The sequence below is a fragment of the Pseudoliparis swirei genome, chromosome 22 (genome assembly GCF_029220125.1).
Source record: "Pseudoliparis swirei isolate HS2019 ecotype Mariana Trench chromosome 22, NWPU_hadal_v1, whole genome shotgun sequence".
NCBI classification, from domain to species: domain Eukaryota; kingdom Metazoa; phylum Chordata; class Actinopteri; order Perciformes; family Liparidae; genus Pseudoliparis; species Pseudoliparis swirei.
This window is the reverse complement of record NC_079409.1, coordinates 17,169,598-17,191,770: the sequence shown is the minus strand read 5'-3', so window position 1 is coordinate 17,191,770 and position 22,173 is coordinate 17,169,598. Positions and strand designations below refer to the sequence as shown.

At 42.2% G+C, this 22,173-nt stretch overlaps 1 protein-coding gene across 1 annotated transcript in view; it reads left to right on the top strand.

Moving 5' to 3' along the window:
- Positions 1 to 10,124: 10,124 nt before the first annotated feature.
- LOC130212675 (lysophosphatidylcholine acyltransferase 1) overlaps positions 10,125 to 22,173 on the top strand; it is a 31,943-nt gene continuing 19,894 nt past the window's right edge. The window contains exons 1-3 of the mRNA XM_056443783.1: positions 10,125 to 10,489; positions 19,174 to 19,313; positions 20,484 to 20,698. Of these exons, the coding sequence (XP_056299758.1) occupies positions 10,367 to 10,489; positions 19,174 to 19,313; positions 20,484 to 20,698 (478 nt within the window). The 5' untranslated portion in view covers positions 10,125 to 10,366. The remainder of the gene's footprint in view (positions 10,490 to 19,173; positions 19,314 to 20,483; positions 20,699 to 22,173) is intronic.

Genomic DNA, 22,173 nt, shown 5'->3' with positions numbered 1-22,173 from the left:
GGCTGTGAGATAGTGCAGCACCTGGAGAAGCCATACAGGAAGATAGGACAAGAGACCAGAGGAGAGAGATGAGGAAAGGAAACCAGAGAGAAGCCGCTTAGATTTCATGCCAGAGAAGGGACAGCAGCTCTCTCCGATTTCAAATGTCCGTTGTGTGAAATTGTGGTTTCAAACGTTTACCCCCCCCCCCCCCCCCACCGCGCCTGCTCTCCTCATACGCATATCATGAAATGCGTAGATTAGCGCTTTCACAAAAGCATGCTGCACAGAGCACAGGATTGTGAATTCTACTCTCACCTGTTTGACAAAATTCCCTCTCCTGGATTGATTCAAAACTGGAATACTTTTGGTTTTAGCTTTAAAAAATATATATATATTTTTCAGCCAAATGTAATACAGAAAATGCGAGTAATTATATTGCACACAAAGACAAATGAGACAAAAGGAAACCTCTTTGTTATTGAAGCTCGGGACGGCAGTGAAACACAGGGCCTTTGATGATTGACACATCCAGAGAGTCCCCTGCCAATCTTGCGCACAATCCATTTCCTCAAGCCAAAGTGTTCTCTTTGTGTGTTGAATATGTTTTGGAACATGCCGGCCATTGATTGACATGGGCGCAGGGGCTGGTAAAACATTGCTGTGGTGTGAAGCAAACAGCAGCCCGTCTGTCACACGGCCTCAGATGTTTGGCCTGAGGGGGAATACTGGCATAATACTGGTGCAAAGATCTGGACATTCTCTCTCTCTCGTTCTCTATCTCACTCCTCCCTTTTCCTTAAACTCTTCTTGCCGCATTCCAAATGTAATTGTTGCCCTTAAATTATCTTTCAACTCTGAACCCGGTCTTCTGACAGATCTGCTGTGTGTCTTTCTTGTAGGCTCCGCCTCCACTTGCTTTTGTTACATTGAGACACGTTCTTCAAATTTCCTTCATGGACAATCTTCATGAGCTGATTTGGCCAAGTGCAAGCAGCTGCTTCAGTTTGGGATCTGGGTTTAAAGGCACATTGGCAGTGATGGAAGGCACCCAAAGTGCTAGCCTCCATTCACATGGCCCTTGGGAAATGGAAAAACAATAAATCTTTGGCCACTTTTGATGATGATCACCACAGTAATGCTAACGAAACCACATACATACTATCGCCCCATTATTATTTTTTGCAATACATCCTCCATGTAGCTTTTGAGTATGTACAACAATGATAGTGACGTATTTATACTTGTTCAGGATATTGAAACTTCCTTTTTTTTATTTTTATACTTTAAACAGTTGGAAGGCATAGCAGTGACACCCAGTGCGAGTCACCACCTTGCACCTTTCTCTCTCCAAATGAAAACAATAAAAAAAATGCTGTATATATAAAATGACCTGATACTTGTGTATTTCCAAAATGTCATATGGATTGATTCAACACTGGCATTACAATTTTAATCAGCGTTGTAGAACCAGGTGTTAAAACGCATGCGGCAGCCCTCCAGGCCATAAGAAATTGGACAAGGCACCAGGAAATTGTGTCTCCTCCAGAAACAAGTGTTTTGTGATTGTTTACCCCATGTCTTTAAATTGCATTTCTTCCTTTTTAATTTAAGCACCTCAGCTATGGGATTGAGGGAGGGAAGGAGAGAGGGAAGGGGCTGTTGGAGGAATGGGGGGACCTTTTCCACTATTTGTTTTCCCTTTTTCTATCCCTCCATCTTCTCCAGTATAAACCCTCTCTGATGTGGTTCCTGTCAAATGCAAATGTCACGACCTGATATGGTCAGCCCATAGGGCACTTTCACTACACGTTCCACACACAAATTAAAATCTCAAGTCGGATGCTGTGTGTGATATGTGTGTGTGTGTGTGTGTGTGTGTGTGTGTGTGTGTTTGTTTGAGTGTCTTTGCCTGTAAAATGTGCGTGCCGCGTGTTCGCACACGTGTGTATGTTTGACTGGCTGATCTTGACATACATGCAATTACAAAAAACGTAAGCAAAAACAGGTTTGCTTCGAGAACATGGAGAAACCAAGTGTGATAAATGAAATGCAGCTTCCAAAATACAGCACCTTTGTTCTCACCACATGCTTGAGTACCTATATGAACATGTAGTTTAATCAATAGGTTTGTGAATGAGGGACTCAAGAAACTGATGTGAAGGCAAAGTTCTGCTTGTAAGAAATAGAGAAGAAGAAAAAAGTGCTGTGGTCAAGATGTATTCTGCTTTCAGTTTTTCTTTATCTTCCAAAAACTTTGATTTGCAAAAATATATAATAGGATTTAAAGTTGTCCTCCTGAACTAAAGTACTTCAGTAGTAGTACTCCATCACATACTCAATCCGTGGACAAATACAAATAGCCCACTAAAATGTGAAAGCCAGGATTTTGTGGCCAATCAGCTTTCTTTCAGAAAAAAGGGCAATGCATTGTATTGCTATGAGTTTAAATGACATCCTGTCTAAAGAAAAGAAAAATGGTATGTAGTCATTTTATTTGTAATCTTCTCATTATATCTTCAAAGTCACACATTCACACTTGCACAACTTCCTCTTCTCACATAATTCAATATTAAAACTGTTCATGGTGTAAAAGGGAGTCAATAAAGCAGGATGTTGTGACTGAGACTGATAACGATGAAAGCAAAGTCACTGGGGGCATACATGTTACATTCCACTCAAATAAAGGTACATTGTTGCCGGTAGTTATTCATGTCGTGAATGGCACCTTTTAGGTTGGATATTGTTCTGTATTATCATTCCCAATATTGGTTCAACCTTTCATTACAGTAATGTTGGGAGTGGAAATCACCAAACACATACAAGCCATTTCTATATAAAATGTGTAGTTTCATCTGTATTTAAGTGTTTTCTTATTGTGTTGTAAGTAAATATTCGTATCCCTAAATCATTGCGAATTTTTTTTGGCCGCATATTTTTCAGTGTCTACTCTGATGGGTACTGGTGCTAATAAAGTGGCAGAATTCCCTGCTTTGATTGAAACAGGAGGATAGGTTATTACTAGCGGACTAACATTGTGAAAGTGGATTGTTTCTGGTCCACAAGAACTGTATCTATGACTCCGTGTGTTTATTTTTGGATACGCTCCTGACTGTGCTGTGCAGTCATCACCACTAGAGGGAGGCATATAATCAGCTATCAACAGCCATTCGATTGGAAGGTAGTAGGCCTCAGTTTGAGATGCATACAACATTGCTAAATATTATAAAAGATGACCAAAGGCCAGCACGCAGTCATTCTCTTGGTGCAGTCTTATGTATCTGCAGAGTGTACTGTTTGTAGTACTTCCAAGCACTTTTGTACGTTTTACCGTTTTGGGTCGAGTTTGCCCGCGGGAGAAAATAAAGGTTAATGTATCTGAATTTCTCGCACAGGTGGGGTCGTTAGAAAGAGAGTGTGTGTGTGCGTCTCAGTCAGTCTATTAGAAATCCTATAGTAGCAGGAGTGACATGAAATAAACTCTTACATTAGTGTCCCATTTCAAATAAAGGTGTATTTAGAATATAGAATATACACTTTTATTAGGGGAAATGAGATCTCTTCTCAAACCCATTTATCCATATTATTTGCAGTGCAGTGGCTGTGTGGGCGCGCGGAGAGGGGGGGTTCAGTGTGCCGCCTTGCTTGACTTTGCAACTGCTGGGAGGGGGGGGGCGACGAACCCACAACCCTGCGGTTGCAGGACGACCCTCTTACCCCACTGAGCTAAAGCCGCCCTAAGGGAGAGAGTTAGAAGATAATTGATGGAAAGCGTGGTTTACTGGGGTGATGGGCACAGATCAGGATAGAAATGGTTCCCATAACAAACACCTGATTATTTAGTTTGAAGTGTGTTCAACTTTATATTTGGGGCTGTGAACATGAGTGTGTGTGTGTGTGTGTGTGTGTGTGTGTGTGTGTGTGTGTGTGTGTGTGTGTGTGTGTGTGTGTGTGTGTGTGTGTGTGTGTGTGTGTGTGTGTGTGTGAGAGAGATAAATGTGGTGAAACAAGGTGGGAGGGAGTAAGAAAGACCGTCTCACATTTACAAAGAAAGAAGAGGTCTAAACTTGACACTTCTGACCACTTTTAGCCTCCACTCGCACTGCCGGGTCAAATTGACCTGAACATCATCTCTGTAATATAAACCAGCAGGGGAGGTTGAAAATACATGATATTTTATTTTTATTTTTGTAATGTTAATTACACTAAATAAGATAAGCAGAATAAATTGTATACAGAAAAAGTAAATACAAATATTTTTCCTAGATTTTTAAACTTTGAAACGGGTCAATTTAACCCGCCACATAACAGGAGGGTTAATACATCTCCTGACCTTTAGGTTTAAAACCATGGTGCTCAATGTGTTCATATTTTCAAATACATGCACTATGTGCAATATATAACACAAATGTCTGCATATTTGGACTTCTCTTTATAAGTGTGTGGCATTCATTCAATCATAGAAATAATGTTGTGCCCATGCTGTAAAAATGTGTGCCCACATTAATTTAATTAAAGTGATGCATATATGTTTATTCATTGAGAGACAAATAAACTATATATCTAGACTTTAGGATCTGCATTTATCTTTGAAAATATATTTAGCCCTTTGTGACCAAAAGCATATAGACTCTTAACTTGTACTGTCAGTATGAAATTCATAGTTCTCAACAATAATGCTATGGTAAGACATAGACCATCTATAAATATAATGTTTATGATGTCATGGCTGTTGTGAGTCATTTCACAAAGCCAATGACTGCACTTAAGAGCATCACCTACTCAGTTCTTATGCATATGCATGCATTGATGGATGGATGCACACACCCACACACAACAAGTAGATATAGCTCCTGCACTTAGCCGTCCAATGAACACCGACTTTTATAACTTGAATAACTCCAATGCCTCTTCTATTCTGACAGCAACTCTCGTCTACTCATTTATTTTTCTTTGCAGCAAAGGTGATATAGATAGATAGATAGAAAGTTAGATAGATAGATAGATAGATAGATAGAGATAGAGAGATAGATAGATCGATAGTGGATAGATTGTGCATGTATGCAAAAACACACACCACTGAAGTTGTAGCAATGGTTACTGCAACAGCATGTGGCTTATGCTGTTTTCATCATGCTGTTTTCTGCTGGGAGGCGAGGAGCTTCCAGACGGACTCTCCAGGAGCTGGTGGACGAGATGCCAGCTCATGTCTCCTGTCCTCAGCCTCCAGAGGACGTCATTCATGCTGCTGAGGTCCAGCGGTTGTGGAGACGTCCTCCTCCATGTTGTCTGTTCTTTGGTTTTGTTTCAATGTTCTCCATCCAGTTCGGAGGTTGGTCTAAAAGCATCATTTCATATACTGCCGGGGTCTGTTACTTACTTTCCTATTTTCTATTTTTGTCAATGAAAATCTTGTAAATATAAATGATGCATTGCTTTAGTTGGATTATTTAGAGTGAAGATATATGTTGGTATTTGTTACTGATTGTTGCCAACTGACATGACACATGTTGACGTTTTGCCATTTAGGATGTTTTGTAAGATAAAATATCTTTGTGGTCATTTAAGCTATTTTTGTCAAAACACAAAACAAAAATCTAATTTTTGGTTTAATCGTTTACCCATTATGAAGATGAAAAATGAGCACTGGCGTAAACTAACAATATATTACTGACATTAATTATTAAGAATCAACACAAAAAGTAAATATAAAAACGATAACATTGTAGTGCATAAGTCCCAACCATTAAAGTCGATTTATAACCCAATATGAACATCATAACAGTATTTGCTGACCCAGTAGTTTTTAATAAAAAGACATATTTAGATTTTGTTGTACATTTATTCATTAAAATCAGGAGGTATCAATCTAAATACTGTACACAGTTTACATAAACATACAGTATTCCATGTGATAAATGAAATACTACAAGGCTTTTAGAATGATTATGTCTTGTTCAGACTGAAGCGTCCGTCTTCTTCTGGATTTGCAGATGCAAACAGCTGCTTCCTGTGTGGGCGGGGCGGGCGGTGTCGGGGGTCTGGGTGGACGGGCAGGGGGGCGGGATCCTGATTGTACTTGTTCAGTGGTCTGCTGAGGGTGACGGGTTGGTTGACCTCCACCCTCAGCTGCCCGGAGTGAGACAGAGGAGTCTGCCCTGTGAGACACACACCAGAGATGAATACGTTTGAACTGAACTACACAACCTTTACATTGTTGTGTTGGATCTGGCCTGCAATGATGGGATCGTATTACTGACACTTCTGTCGTCTTCGTGAGGGATTACTTACTCCGCCCACTAAAGGAAAGGCAACCGCTGCTCTTCATCTGGTCCTGTAGTCCTTCATCCTTCTCATGTGGTCCTCCCTCGTCATCTTCTTCGTTGTCAAGGAGATCCTGGAAGTTGCTTCTTGTGTCACAGCAATCGATACCTAAATAAAAAACGTGGAGACTTTTCTTAATGTTAGTAAGTATAACCACGCCAACCAGCCTTCCCCCGCCATGCGCGAGGGAAGGCTGTCTGGCACTTTATCAGTCCTGCCGGGCAGTCGGGCGAGTCCTCTTCCCTGCTGCTCCTTGTGGACTCTTCTGGTTTCTGGGGGGCTGGGGCCGGAGCTTCTTTAAGACGTTCCACAGCTAAAGAGAGGGTGAGAGGAAAGGAATAACCAAGGACAGATACGGGAGAACATTCCTGCCAACTGCTATAAGACTTTATAATAAATCACCTCTGACCATATCCTTCTTAAATTGATCAATAACCCTTTCACTGTATATACACTCTATAGACTTTGCATTTTCTTTATCATCTAATTTTCTTAAATTGAATATTTCCTGCTCTGCTATTTTATTGTATATATTGTGTGTTTACTCTGTAACCTTCCTTCTACAACCAAATTTCCCCCTATGGATGAATAAAGCATCTGTTCATCGCTCCATCTATCCGTCCATCTGTCTGTCTGTCCATCTGTCTGTATATCTATCTTTCAATTGTCTCTCGGTCTGTCTGTCTGTCTATCTATCTATAGCAAAGTATGTTTTCACATACAAGGAATGTGTCATAGCGGGTGGTGCAACATAAGACAATAACATTAAACAATCAACAATCAACAAAGTGCAAGAATTGTAACATATTACATTTACAGTAGAATATAAAATAAAGTGCACATACAAACCAATAACAGTACTTTAAACAGTGTAAGTTTACAGGGACAAGTGTATTACTTACCTGATAACTTACCTGCGGGCCTGTCCGTGTCGGCGCTGTCGGAGTTTCATTCGGATGAGTCGGCTGAGTCGGAGTCGGATGAGTCGGAGCCGGACCTCGTCTGGTGGTAAATGGCCCAAGACACCCAACAAAGCCACATACGCATTGTTAAACTCATATTCAATTCAATTCAATTCAGTTTATTTGTATAGCCCAATTTCACAAATTACAAATTTGTCTCGGAGTGCTTTACAATCTGTACACATAGACATCCCTGCCCCAAAACCTCACATCGGACCAGGAAAAACTCCCAAATAACCCTTCAGGGGGAAAAAAAGGGAAGAAACCTGCAGGAGAGCAACAGAGGAGGATCCCTCTCCAGGATGGACAGATGCAATAGATGTAATGTGTACAGAAGGACAGATTTAGAGTTTAAATACATTCAATGAATATGACAGAGTGTATGAATAGTTCATAGTAGGCATATTCCACGATGGAGACCTCCACGATCCATCAGGCAGATGGAGGTAGAGAGGAGGAGTGGGCGGAGTCTCAACAGTGGGCGGAGTCTCAACAGGACAGTGGCGTAGTCAGGAGCAGGAATTCCACGACCCAGACCTCGATGATCCATCAGCAGATAGGATCTATGCCGTCTCATAGGGTCCGATGACCCCATGAGACGTGAAGTCAAAAGGACTCCGGGGAGAAAGCAGAGTTAGTAAGGTGTGATTGAGAGATGAAAATTCATCCTTAAGGAGAGAAAAAAGAGGAGATAGGTACTCAGTGCATCCTAAAACGTCCCCCGGCAGCTATAAGCCTATAGCAGCATATCAACGTTACCTTCCAGGACAAACCTGATGACCACAGGGGGGCCAGGAGCTCCAACGTAGTCGCCACCAGCTGGAGGGAAACATTTAAGGATTCGTCATGACATGAAATATTTCTGGATTACATTGAGCAATAATCCATGGCATTGACTCACATGCGTGCGTGCGTGCTTGTGTTTGAGCAATTAAGAGAGACATATTAATTATTTCCCCCATGTTTTTTAAATATATATTTGATTCATACTAGTTATTATTATTATTATTATTATTATTATTATTATTATTTCTCAGTGATCTGTTGCTATTAAGTACAGCTGTATGAGCTGTAAAGCCAAAATGGATGCTAAATGAAATAAATTATATTATATATTATTATCTTATTTTTTAAGAGGGATCATTTACAGTTAAAACATAAATGTCACCATTTGATGCTCTGCACCAGATTGTATTTTCAGATATTTAGCATCTGTAGTCTCTTGACAGACCATAACATACATACAACAATAACAGTTCAGGACGAGACACACTTCAACAGTATATGTAAGAATAAAACAAAACAAATAATGTATTCTTTTATTTTGAAATATTGACAGGTACATAACACAGTAAACATTAACTGATATTTCCATTGTTTATCATCTTTTTGTTGAAATATCAGATAACAAACCCACTCCCCCCCACCCCTCCTTCTGTATACACATGGAGTACAGGACATTAAATACATAAACAATACATACAAAGAGGTCACCTCATTTCGCTGAGCCAGACACACACACACACACACACACACATGCATCTGGAACATCTGTATGTAGACACACCTGCACAGAGTCAATACCCAGTATCACACAAGTACAATATATCCATAAATTAAATGACAATATGAGTTCTTCTTCTTCTTTGAGTACGGCCAACCTGTTCTACCACATGACTTTGGGAAAAGACACAACTGAACATCAGAAATAGGATATTGTAATTCTATAACTGGCAAATCTCCGGCTCAAGATTTATTAATACTGATTAATGAAGACACATTTGTTCGTCATTAATCAGTATTTAAGAATAAAACTTACTCTCTCCGTCATCAATTCCCCCCAAATGTGTTTGGATATCTGTCGGGGCATTTATTTGAGTTCTTGTGAGAATTTCGCCTCGACATGCTCCGCGGCGCTCACAAGCTCACAAGCTCCCGCTACAAAGATCAATCTTGTATGAGTAATTGCAGAGGCTGAAAAGAGTAAACGCAAGAAAAAACAACCCTGATATTTCCTGGCATGACCTCACTCTCGGTTAGTAAGTAGTTAGTAAGTGTTGTTTTTTCTTGCGTTTAATCTTTTCAGCCGAGCGGTCGAGGTTAGTAAGTTGTTTATTATATGGCATTTTTTCGCTCCTATTGTTTTGTAAATAAAAACAAATTGTAATATGTCATTTTGTTCAGCTCTCATGTCTTCTCACGACACAATGTGTTTCAGGTGTTTCGTAACAACCAATTACTTGCTCACTTCAAGTTACAGTGATCAATAGAAAAATCATTTTGCAGATGGGTGCCCTTTTTTGGGGGGTTTGAACACCTGCCCCCCAAAATGTCTGTGCACGTGCCTGAATGGCAGTATGTATGTTTTTTGTTTTAATGAATGGCAGAGATACAGTAAGATACACATGCCGTATTTATAGCAACATGCCATTTTTTTCTTTCAGTAGTCCTTTACGTCTTCAATTATAATAGAGGTATTCCTCATAAGGTCCCTCATAAGAATGTGCAACAATTTGGTAAAGTGCAAACAGAGAATACAATAAATATGAATCCATAAGTACTTATGAACTGTAGCTTTAGGCGTTGTGCTCCGTTTCCCACTCAGATTAACATCTCAGAAAATCACAAATGTATATTCTTCAATTGCTAGTTCCAGCAATGCTCACGGTTAACATTTCAAGAAAAACAAAACTGTGTCTTAATCCAAACGTGTACGTTGCATTATAGAAATTACGATATTTTGGACAGGTATGAAGGCAGCATCTTCTCTACACAATTGATACCAAAAAGCGATGCGCATGCGCCCTGCCAAAAGAGCTAGCTGACAGGTTGGGGGACACGGTGTGGAGGAAGGCGCTCTGCGCACTGTAGGCAGACAAATATCGGCCACTTCACATATCCCCAGCTAATCCTCGCGCTAACCATTATCCCTCCATGCGCTCCTCGAGAGGAAGATAACCCCGCACTGCCACCTCAATTAGCCACCGTGCAAGACCGATAAAGGGATACTGCGTGTTTTCGCTTTCAGGAATAATCGGTTTTCTGTTTTTGCAATATTGACAACTTCGCCGCAACCTCGACCGACGTGACCTCGCGTAATAATGAGGTTACAGAGCAACAGCCAGTGTGCGATGGAAGGAGACGGGAAGAAGATGGACCAAGCGCCTCCGTTTAGAAACCCGTTTGTGCACGTCTTGAAATTCAGCCCCCTGGAAAAGGCAAAGGTAACATTCACGTTAAATTATGTTCTCAGCCAAAAGCCTGTTGCTGTTCTTGCAGCGGTGTGAACGTGTCGCTTGAGTCATGTCGTAGAGCATTAACACTGAAGTGCGACACAGCGGAGAGGCTGTCACCATCATTTAACTTGGCGGTTTTACCCCTAAAATAGGTAGTCTGCTGAGCTAGCCTGCTAACACTAGCCACATACATGTTGCTTTTCTCCCTCCGGTCTTGTCGGGTCGCTGCTTTACTTGAATGCCGCTGGAAAGGGCTGAGCGTGTGTATTAAACAACATGCACGTTTAGCTCCAGCAACGTCCAGCAATGCGTTGCACACATGAGCATGTGCACCGTTACAATCAACATCCTTCACTCCGGAAGATCCGCTTATGACCCATTAGAAGGAAATAGAGCAATTTGAGGATGGCCGCCTAGTCGTCCAGGATGGGCCTCTAAGCTTGTTGCGCTGCTGTCAAATGTATCGGGAAACGAGCTTTACCACCATTTCATGATTTGCTATTTACATTTTATTTTAATTAAATGTGCCGTTTGTTGTAAACACGGTCCCGTTCTGCGGCTTCACGTGCTGGTTCTAACGGTGCGTCCCACTCGACCAGCGACCAGTAAGGCTGGATGGAGGAGAATGGGATGGACCTCTGACAGTCATGTCAAATTCTACCCCCCCACACTAAAAGTTATTCACTTATTTAGAAAACGTATGTTACCCCAGTTGTCGACATTCACACGCCATTAGTCACCTGAATAAAAAGTTAGTTTTGCAACGTGCAGCTACCTGTCATTAGTGTTGATGATGATCTGGTACAGTAGCCAGGCTTCCATGCAAAAAGGTGGTACATTGCTTAAAGCTCCTAGACACTGGTTTTATATGTGTGTATTCTTGTGAGCATTACATTGTCTTGCTGTTTAGAAATTGGAAAGCACATGTGGGACCTTTCGCTCACCTCACATGACACACACACACATATATATAGTTTAAACAGGTTGGGAAGTGAAGGCAACATAGGGATGTGGTTAAAGAGAAACTAGTAGTTTATCGTCCATAGGCTTAAGAAGATCTGTCCCTACGGAATACTATAAACTACTTCTTGCCATGTGTGAGTATGTCGTACTTAATGTACATTAACATCAGAGAAAAGTAATATAAGTTAACCTTTTGATTGGCAACCAGCAATGCATATAATGGTTACAATATAGTGTAGTTCATAGGGTATACTAAAACGTATACTATTAAATAGAGTGACATTGGGACACAGCTGTGTTATTTTCAGTGACAAAGTTCAGTCTAATCTTAGACTCAGTTTTATGAATGGCACTAAAGTGGCATAGCAGGCATAAGTGAGTGTCTTGTTAAAAGTAGCCTAGCGGAGGCCTGCACATTTCACTCCAATTACATGCTTCTAGAGATGTAGAAGCGTGTTTAAGGCTTTGTGATTGTTGTAGAATAATATTTTATTATTTACATCTATACCTAAAATAAATGGTGAATCCTCAATATGGCATTTAATTCTCATCTTCTAGGCAACCGAGTTATTTTTTGCAGTATGCATGCATATGTTGTAACTACGTTGAAGATATTGAAAGCGGTTTTATTTTTAACTCTAAATGCTTACGCAAAAGTGTGCCATGATATGATGGAAATAAGAATTCTCCATCTGAAGTAAGTGAGAAAAACAGTTTTCAGCATGCTGCGCTGGTCTTGTTTTTGCATCCGCAGCAACATTAAAAAAAGTTGCAGGCTGAACTGAAACATCAACAATAGGAGCAGAAAGTGAAAGTTCTGTCTACCAGGTGACGAGCTAACAGACAGGTAAACCCACAGGATGCTTGTGGGGTCACAAAGAAAATGGATTGCTCGATGTACTCTTTGTCCATTGTAGAGGCATGTGCTCAGTGACAGTCTGTCCCTAAATGCCATGAGCTGATGATTATTTCAGTGTCCAAAATTATCTTTTTAATTCACCAGCCAAGCGCACTGGTAGATTAAAGAAATCCACTGGCGTATGTATTATCGGCCAAAACTGCCTTTTTAGTTTTTGATATGGTTGTTCCAGTACCTTTTATTGATAGTTATATGTTTTGGTCGAACAATGTACGTGCCCCTCTAGCGGAAAGCCTTCAGAGTTACTCCTCAAAGTCAACATGTAGCCAGTCTTGGCGGATGTCAATACCAGACCTTCTTCACCAGTGTTACAACTACTGCAATAAAACCTATAGAAGGGTTTTTTGTGTGTGTATTGCATGATTGGCCAGAGATAGATAATACGGTATGGTCTTCAAATAAAGCAAAACAGTTTTTGGCTATATTATGTTTGTAATATCCTCCGTATTTCCAACTAAAAAGGGTGACAGATTATAGAAAACGATCAGTTGTGTAACTGATGCAATCAGGGGATGCTTCGAGTTGGACCATTAAACTACATTACTGCCTGTAAAAATGTGCTAAATGCCCAAGAGCATATGGGCTGTGGATACATTACACACAATCCTGTTTCTAACGAGCCAAATTTCCATTCATTCTCACGGCGCAAGAGTCTGTGGACCCGCCAATTGAGAGTAGCTAAAGATTCCTTTTTCTAATCTTTGACGTTCAGTTCTTTTTGTGCACATGAGTCAGTTGACCTAAATGTGAGCAACTGTGGAGACTTCTCATTAGTAGGCTACGGTATAATTCAGTTTCCTGACCTTTTAATCCATGTTAAGATGCTCCTGCATTTTTGCACCTTGCTGAGGCAATTAATTGATAACAGGGTTGATTAGCGTGACCTATTGTGAGAACATATTGCTGGGTTTAGTCGCCGATTTCGGTAGAGCAGCAAACATTCCAGTCTTAATCAAGCCTTCAAGCGTATATGTTGGTCATGTTAAAGTCGATTTAATTCCCATCTTAAGTTAAACGACCCTAATTTACAATCTTAGTGTGATTTAATGGTGAACCTCAAAAACACCTGAATCGGTTTTGATCCTGCCAAAGCAGCAATGAGTCGATGGTCTGTAATGCAACTCCCCGCGACCCCAATGAGGATGAAGCGGTATTGATAATGGATGGATGGATGGCACACGGTGGAGAACAGTATTTATGTGCATTGGCATACGAAGTGGACAACGGATGTATTCCTCCCCAGGGGTTTTCTTCTCACCGACAACATGCCCACACCAACACAGACTCGGTGCCAGTTGGGGGACGGGCACCGGTCAATGACTCGTTTCAGCCCCCATTTTGTTCATATGCCGGTCTCACCACGACAACACGGTGCCACCTGACTAAACGAGCGCTTTCGGTATTCCACGGATGCCCTCCGAGGGGTGTGAAGACTGATACTGTTGGAGAAATATCGATTTATCACTTTCTCTTAACTGGTCGTGGTTATGAAACGGTCTCCATGTAATACGGATTCTTTGAAAGATCTGGCTTCCCCGCGGTCCGGCGGGAGGTGGAGAGCTCGGCGCCCGGCAGCAGGGGCCCCTCCAAGGAGTCGCGCCTGGGCCAACGCCACGCTGGAGGTCACCGGCCGCATCGCTGGGGCCGCTGAAGGCCCAGGAGAACCAGAACCAGTAGTTCTCGGGGCAGACTGTATACGTCTATAGGGAATATACAGGGTATATAGGGAACACTACAGTTTTTTCACAAAACACAGAATTAAAGTTCCTTTTTTTATTATTATTGTGAAATAATAAAGAATAACAATATGGCTTAGCAAGTACCGAAGTTAGCAACGACAACCGCTCCTGTCATGATCTGGAGTTTGTGTCTCGTTTTGTGTCTTGTTTTGAAGTCCTTGTCGGTCTCCCGGTGATCGTCTGCCCTGGTCCTGATTGTTTCTTTCTGTGTGATTGCTGGTCATGCCCTCATTGTGCTCACCTGTGTCTCGTTCCCCGTTGTCCAATCACCGCCGCCTGCCTGTGTATGTAAACCCTGTTCGTCTCATTCCCAGTGTGGCTTCGTACTGTTTGGTCCGTGTGTTTGTCGTCCTGTTAGTTGTTTGAGATTAAATATTGTTTGAGATTAAATATTGTTTTTTGCAGTAATGTCGGCATTTGGGTCCTCTCTCTCTGAGACATCCGTGACTTATCATGACAGAACGAAGCCACCAATAATGGACCCAGCCTTCAGTTTCCGCTGCACGGTTCCTGCCTGGCCAGCTTACGCTCATGTTCTTCTCGAGGAGATGTGGGAGTCTCTCCGGGCCCTGGAGTCAATGACGACGGCTCCAGTCCCCAGTGTTCCGTCGCCGGTTCCAGTCCCCGATGTTCCGGTTCCAGTCCCTGATGTTCCGGTTCCAGTCCCCGGTGTTCCGTCGCCGGTTCCAGCCCCCGATGTTCCGGTTCCAGTCCCCGATGTTCCGGTCCCCGGTGTTCTGTCGCCGGTTCCAGCCCCCGATGTTCCGGTTCCAGTCCCCGGTGTTCCATCGCCGGTTCTAGTCCCCGATGTTCCGGTTCCAGTCCCCGAGGTTCACGTCCCCGATGTTCCGGTTCCAGTCCCCGGTGTTCCGTCGCCGGTTCCAGACCCCGAGGTTCCAGTCCCCGGTGTTCGGTCGCCGGTTCCAGTCCCTGATGTTCCGGTTCCTGTCCCCGGTGTTCCGTCACTGCTTCCAGTTCCGGTCCCCGGTGTTCCGTCGCCGGTTCCAGCCCCCGTTGTTCCGGTCCCCGGTGTTCCGTCGCCGGTTCCAGTCCCCGATGTTCCGGTTCCAGTCCCCGGTGTTCCGTCACCAGCTCCAGACCCCGAGGTTCCAGTCCCCAGTGTTCCGTCGCCGGTTCCAGTCCCCGGTGTTCCGTCGCCGGCTCCTGTCCCCGATGTTCCAGTCCCCGGAGTTCCATCACCGGTTCCAGTCCACGATGTTCTGGTTCCAGTTCCCGGTGTTCCGCCTCCATCCTGCCCGGCCCCGGTTCTCTCCATCCCGCCCCCGTCCCGTCCAGCCCCAGTTCCCCGTGACCCAACCCCAGTTCCCCGTGACCCAGCCCCGGTTCCCCGTGACCCGTCCAGTCACAGTTCCCCATGTCTCGTCGCCTGGTCCTGGTCCCACAGAGCCCCCATCCCCAGACCCCGGTACCCCTGTGACTTCCTCTCCTGAGCCCGGTCCCCTAGCTCCCCGCTCATGTCCTCTGGCCCGCCCTTCAGAGCGCGCCCCTTGGCCTGGTAATCGTCCTGCGGCCCGCCCCCCGGACTGCTTCTGCAGCCTTGGACCCTCCTCCGGCTCCCCTCCACCCACCCGTGTGGAACGCTTGGGACGTCTGGAATTTGTCCCTTGAGGGGGGGGGGTACTGTCATGATCTGGAGTTTGTGTCTTGTTTTGAAGTCCTTGTCTGTCGCCTGGTGATTGTCTGCCCTGGTCCTGATTGTTTCCTTCTGTGTGATTGCTGGTCATGCCCTCATTGTGTTCACCTGTGTCTCGTTGTCCAATCACCTCCGCCTGCCTGTGTATGTAAACTCTGTTCGTCTCATTCCCAGTGTGGCTTCGTACTGTTTGGTCCGCGTGTTTGTGGTCCTGTTAGTTGTTTGAGATTAAATATTGTTTTTTTGCAGTAATGTCAGCATTTGGGTCCTCTCTGTGACATCCGTGACTTATCATGACAGCGCCTGAGTTTAGGTCTTTTTTTTCTTTTCACTGTGTATCATTCGGTCAAAATTGTTATTCTTGGTTTTATGGTAGATTATTAACATCCCTACCTTGGAGTGTGAAATGACTGCATTTGGAAAACGGGAATTTCATACACATGTCTCTACCAATAAAAAGGTTACAGTTTGATTGGTTTTTTTCTTCTTTATTCAACACGACTTCCTGTTCCAGTATCCAGTTTGTCAAAAGTAATAGAAAGTAGGATAACTTACCTCCATGAAGGGAAATATGCTGAGATAAAGCAACTCCTTTTGGTTTGACGGTGCATTTGGAATTAAAGGATACATTTCCCGTTTACAGTCTCTACTCTTCTAATCTTTGGTTGCATATTAATCGCTAAAAGTTTCAACCGTTCAGTGTTTTCTACGTCAGTGCAGAGGTATTATCAGCAGACTGATAACATCTGGTTCACAGTTGACTGCAATTGCTGCTTTTGTATTTTGTTAGTAATACCGACTGTCAACCTCGAGTATAACTCTTTTTAGACAAGCCTGTGATTTTGATACCAATTAGTCTACATTTTTATTTTTAGATTTACAGTATTGTTACAATGTCTCGGCTAGACTTGGAGGCTGTTATACAATTCCCAAGTTGCGTAATTCGAGGCGAATGTTCATTTAGTTTGCACTTTCATTCTTAAGACTGATGAGCCTGCATGCATTTTAAGATGCCAATAGCTGAATTTTCTCCACCTCCATAAAAAGCTTCTCTGCTTTTGTAGCATTGCCTTTGCTTTAAGTCTAAGTGACATTCATGCATTCTCATGCTTTGGGTCTGAATAAATCTTTTAACAAATGCATTATACAGTGGCTCTCAAGCATTCTTGGCAAGGCCCATTTTATCATTGGAAGAAAGTGCCAGTTGTTTTTTCCTTTTCTGTGGAAAAACTGTAATTCATATTTGTATAAAAAGAGAACTGGCCTGTGTGTGGTAGACATGTATAATTAATTCATATATCTTGGGCAAAGTAAACAGTTTGGAGGACTATGAAAAGAGATATAATCTAGGGTGGCGTGTCAGTGCAATAACAGAGATTGTTGTGTAATGATATTTTGTAACTCCCTTACACAAAACAAATCTGTAATGTAAATGTTACTGTAAGCTGGCCAAACTAATATGTTTTTGTTTAATACCAGGGTTATTATCTCTCTCACGCGTCTCACTCATTGCCTCTTGGTTTCATTATTGTCTGCTCTTACACTCGTAGCTTTGCCAAAGGCAGACATTCCTATCTCAATGGAGCGCATTTATGCTTGTATTCCTTTACAGTTTCTGTGTGAACTTCACAACAATTGTGCAGAACAAAATTATTCCGCATTAATACGTGTCCATCACCCTCCTTTAAAGCCACAAAACCGTGAGTTCAGACGTCCACCGCCTGCTCATCGCTCCAATAACAGCCGCTTCCTCGGCCTGTGGGCAGCAGTAAAATTATAAAATGCTGAATTTAACTTCACAACAGCTGCGAGACAACAAGGTCAGCAATGCCTGTAATTAGTTATCCAGTTATCCACTGGTCGTAGATTAGGGTGACCAGACTTGAGTTTGGGAAAAAGAGGACACTTTGTCGCCGGGGTGGGTAGTCTATAGCATGCCGCACCATGACCATGTGAATGCATACAAATGAAATGACAAAAATGACTATATGAACATCTATTTATTGAACTTTAACAAAACTGCAAAGTGCAAATGTAAAACAAATCTTTTTTGTGGCATTTAGTCCAGCGCTTCTTTATTGTGTCTCGTCCATATATTGAAGCAATAATGATAACAAATAAAAAAGATGTCATGTGCTGTAAACAATGCAACTAGTGGAGGCGGCAAGGTGCTCAGTGTTGCCAGATTGGAAATGGTGAAGTATCGTACCAAAGGTTCAAAATAGTCGTATTTGGAGGATAATTATCGTGTATCTGGCAACCCTGAGATCGGTCGACCAATGACTGTTCGCTCTACAGTCAGAGCTCGCGCAAGAAGGTGGAACGTAAGGGAGATACCATTTCCAAAACATGTAAGGGCGTAATAACTAGTTTGTGAAAGACCCAGAGAAACAAATAGCCGACGAAGCAAAATCCCGGACGTTTCTGGAATCCCTGCCGGACGCATTTTGTAGGTCTCAAGAAGAGGACGTCTGGCCACCCTATAGTGGATCGATAATCAAGGCTGTTTGTTGTTCTCTAAGCGTTTTTTTAGTTCTCTAAAACTCGTGTCTCGGGTGTTGTAATGTGGACGAAGACTGTCGACTCTCCAACTGATTTCCAAAATGTGCTTCCAGCTTATTGTCAGTAGTTTACCAAGCAGGCTTTAAATGTATTGATTTTAATTGACCATACTGTCAGACAAGAACTCTCCCTGGATAAGATAGTGCCGATAGGCCTCGTGCTGACGGTAGTTGTTGCTATCAAGTCAAATATTGACACAAGATAAGCGCTGCAATTAGGGAGTCATAAAATAGCTCTCAACAGTCAAACAAGGTTTTGTTCCAGCCTTTAAGAATGAAGAACACATTTTAATATGAAGCGTTTTCATGGTTAGGCGGTACACGGCCACACTGTGACCTAAGGGCAGACGCACCTCTGATTTAAATAGTCTGGTACATGCCGTGCTGGTAGGTCAGATGTATAAGGGAAGAGCTTCTCTCAGCTTCATTACATGATGGTAGTTGAACGACGTACACCGTTTTCTTTTCCACGATGCCAGATGCTTATAGTTAATTGCTTCTCATAAGACAAAGCCATCATTGGCGTCTGATGGGCTTTCTTTTATTGTGCCTTGTTAAAGATGTAATAAATTCAGCTCTGTTCTCACATCTTTCCTCCTGACTAAAAGTGTAAACACGTCAGTGTATTTTTAGACACCGATTGATGTTTTCTGGGTACACAGTTAAAACTTTGCATTAAAAATCATTTATTGTGAGGCAAATGAAAAAGTCATTGAATTAAATTGAACGACAACTTAATGTGAATGCCATGGTGCCAAGAGGATAACAAAACAAAAAAAAGTGAATTGTTGAATTTGATTCTTTAACCCTTTTCTCTTTTCATTAATCTCTTACAGATTGCATTCATGACAGTCACACTGTTCCCCATCCGTCTCCTCATGGCTGCATTCATGATGCTGCTGGCTTGGCCTTTTGCCTTCCTGGCCTCAATAGGGCGCTCGGAGACCACGGTGGAACCCCAGTGCCTCTGGAGGAGGTGGGTGCTTTGTTATTTGTATATTTGTGTATCTGTCTGTCTGTTTTGTGTGCAATGGACCACATGTTGATGAACTGTAACAATCTTGTACTAGGGGTCCTCCACACTTTGATTGTAGGAATACAACTCTGATGGGCTGACATTGTAGTTTTAGTTAAACTTGCAGTGAACATTCAGTTGAAAATGGTCAAGTTGTTACATTTTCAGAGGATACTTGGGTATAATTCAATTTAGTTTATTTTGTATAGCCCAATATCACACATTACAAATTTGCCTCAGAGGTCTTTACAATCTGTACACATACGACATCCCTGTCCCAGGACCTCACATCGGACCAGGAAAAACTCCCAAGAAATAGAAAAAAGAAACCTTTCACAGGGGAAAAAGGTAAGAAACCTTCAGGAGAGCAACAGAGGAGGATCCTTCTCCAGGATGGACAGAAGCAATAGATGCCATGTGACCAGAAGGAATCATTACAGAGTTACAACACATTCAATGAGTATGACAGATTGTATGAATAGTTTGATATATACTATAGATAATGCTTATAATTTAAATGGATGAGTGAGAGGTTTAGGGAGAATACATATTTAATTTTTTAGTCTCAAGGTTTTAGACTTGAAATGCAGAAAAATAAAAACTGAAGGTAGAACTAGTTTAAGATAAACATTTACAAAATATCCAGTTGGGCTACAGCGCACAAAGCAGTCATGTTTTCTTTTCCTTCTTTCTTTTTTGCAGTTCAACGAGTTCTTTATTTACTAACCCTACCTTCTTCTATCATTTTCATATGCCAGTGGCATTTATCTAGCCTATTTTAGTGCTGATGCCAACTACTTAATTCTTAGCAAATTCTACATCCAGGCCAGGATGTCAATTGGGCTCGAGTGAAGTTGATGACAATTTAGCTTATGACCTGAGTTGGCCTCAAATAAGGAGGAGCATCCAGTGGGGCTGAACCGAGTCAACGGGGTAACCACTAATTCTATTTTTAAAAAGTGTTATTCTTCACTGTTTAAATGGTGTCGCCGATTTATTTGATGCCACCATTAATACTACCCCAGCCCTCATCTTCTATTTCAACAATATCATAGCATTGGACATAAACATCTATACTACTTTGAAGTGTTGGAGATGTTACCCCCTCACACGTGCATTAACTTGTTCCAGACTGGTGGACATAATTCTGAAGATCATCATGCGGGTCATGTGGTTTGCGGGTGGCTTCCATTGGATGACTGTGAAAGGGAGAAGGGCATTGCCTACAGAAGCACCCATCCTCACCCTGGCACCCCACTCGTCTTACTTCGATGCCATCCCAGTTACGATGACAATGGCTTCCATTGTCATGAAGGCCGAGAGCAAGGATATACCTCTCTGGGGCAGTAAGTAACACATATAATATCATTGTTACCCCTATGAGTATGACCTTTGTTATGAGCGAGAGAATAGGTTTTCAATTTGTTTAGGTCCTTACATTTTAAACCGAAACAGAAATGGCCTTCCTCAGTTGCAGATCCAATTAACTCGCTTGAATGTTAGTTTTCTAGTTGACAGGTAAGGCAATTTGTTCTTGGACTCCTGGCAGCAAGACATGCAGTAAAAGGCTGAGGTGTGTTTTTTCAGCCATCCTTTCTGCTTCTGCTCTTATTACTAAGTAATACCTGCAGGCTGAGTGATCCTTGCCAAATTACTGCAGTCTTACTTGCCTTATTGGATTCAAACCATACTTTTGACACATTTGGGTCGGCTGTACCTCAGTGGGAAAGTGGTCGTCCCATAACCACAAGGTGCCCGGTTCGATCCCCGCTCTCCCCATTAGTGTCATGTTGAAATGTCCTTGAGCAAGACACTGAACCCCCAGTTGCTCCACTGCTCCTTAATAACTAAGGATGGGTCAAATGCAGACACAAATTTCCCCACAGGGATAAATAAAAGTGTAAATTTCTTTCTTTTATATTTTGTCAACATGACGTATTAAAGAAACCAACATTGCACAATCAATGGATACATCTCACATCTTCAAGGGTCAATAATAGTATTATTTTTGGTTAAAAAGTTTTAGTTTGACTAGTCAAGCTGGCCTTGCTGTAGGAACCAGGTTTGGCAAAGTAAGTGGAATCCAGACAAAGCATTAAGACCTAATCAGCCACGGTGACGTGTGGAGAGTGTCTCTCGGGGTGCCAGCTCGAGCCCTAAGCCCTTCCTTCCTTTCAGACGACTCACAGTTGGAATCAAACCCTCTCTTTCTTCTTTTGTTTCTTACTATCCTTAACTTACTGTGGATCTCTCTTTCTATTCGACTCTCCCTCAGAGCTACCAGAAACATTCATTTTATAAGTTTAGTTTGTACCATTAAGGATAGAATGTACGAGAAAATGCAGAATAAAAAGAAATCTACCAAGAATATTCAAACCAATCTTTATCTGATTAGTTCCTCTTTGATTTCCGTGTACATTTTTCATTCAAGCTATGCTTAACAGGACTCAAATACTAGAGTCACTCTCAATCTTTGCCCAACAAATAGACAATGCAAATATATTAGTCCAGGAGTTTTCCTCTCATAGTGCATGAACTTTGTGTTGATTGCATTACTCTGTCTGACCGTTTAAGAAGGTTTTCTGGCTCCAATACAGTCATGTGGCTGTGCTATGGGAAATTAAATCGATTGGTGTCAATCCAATGAGAAAATGTTGAGAACTGATGCATTGCATGGAAGTTGTATAGTGTGTGTGTGTGTGTGATTGAGTTATTTTACTCAGATTTCTAACAATAGTCATCTTTGGAAATCTATTTGTTGCAATGTTCTGAGGCAAATACAGTTTGGCTGGGTGGTACCAATCGATGCAACAAAATACAT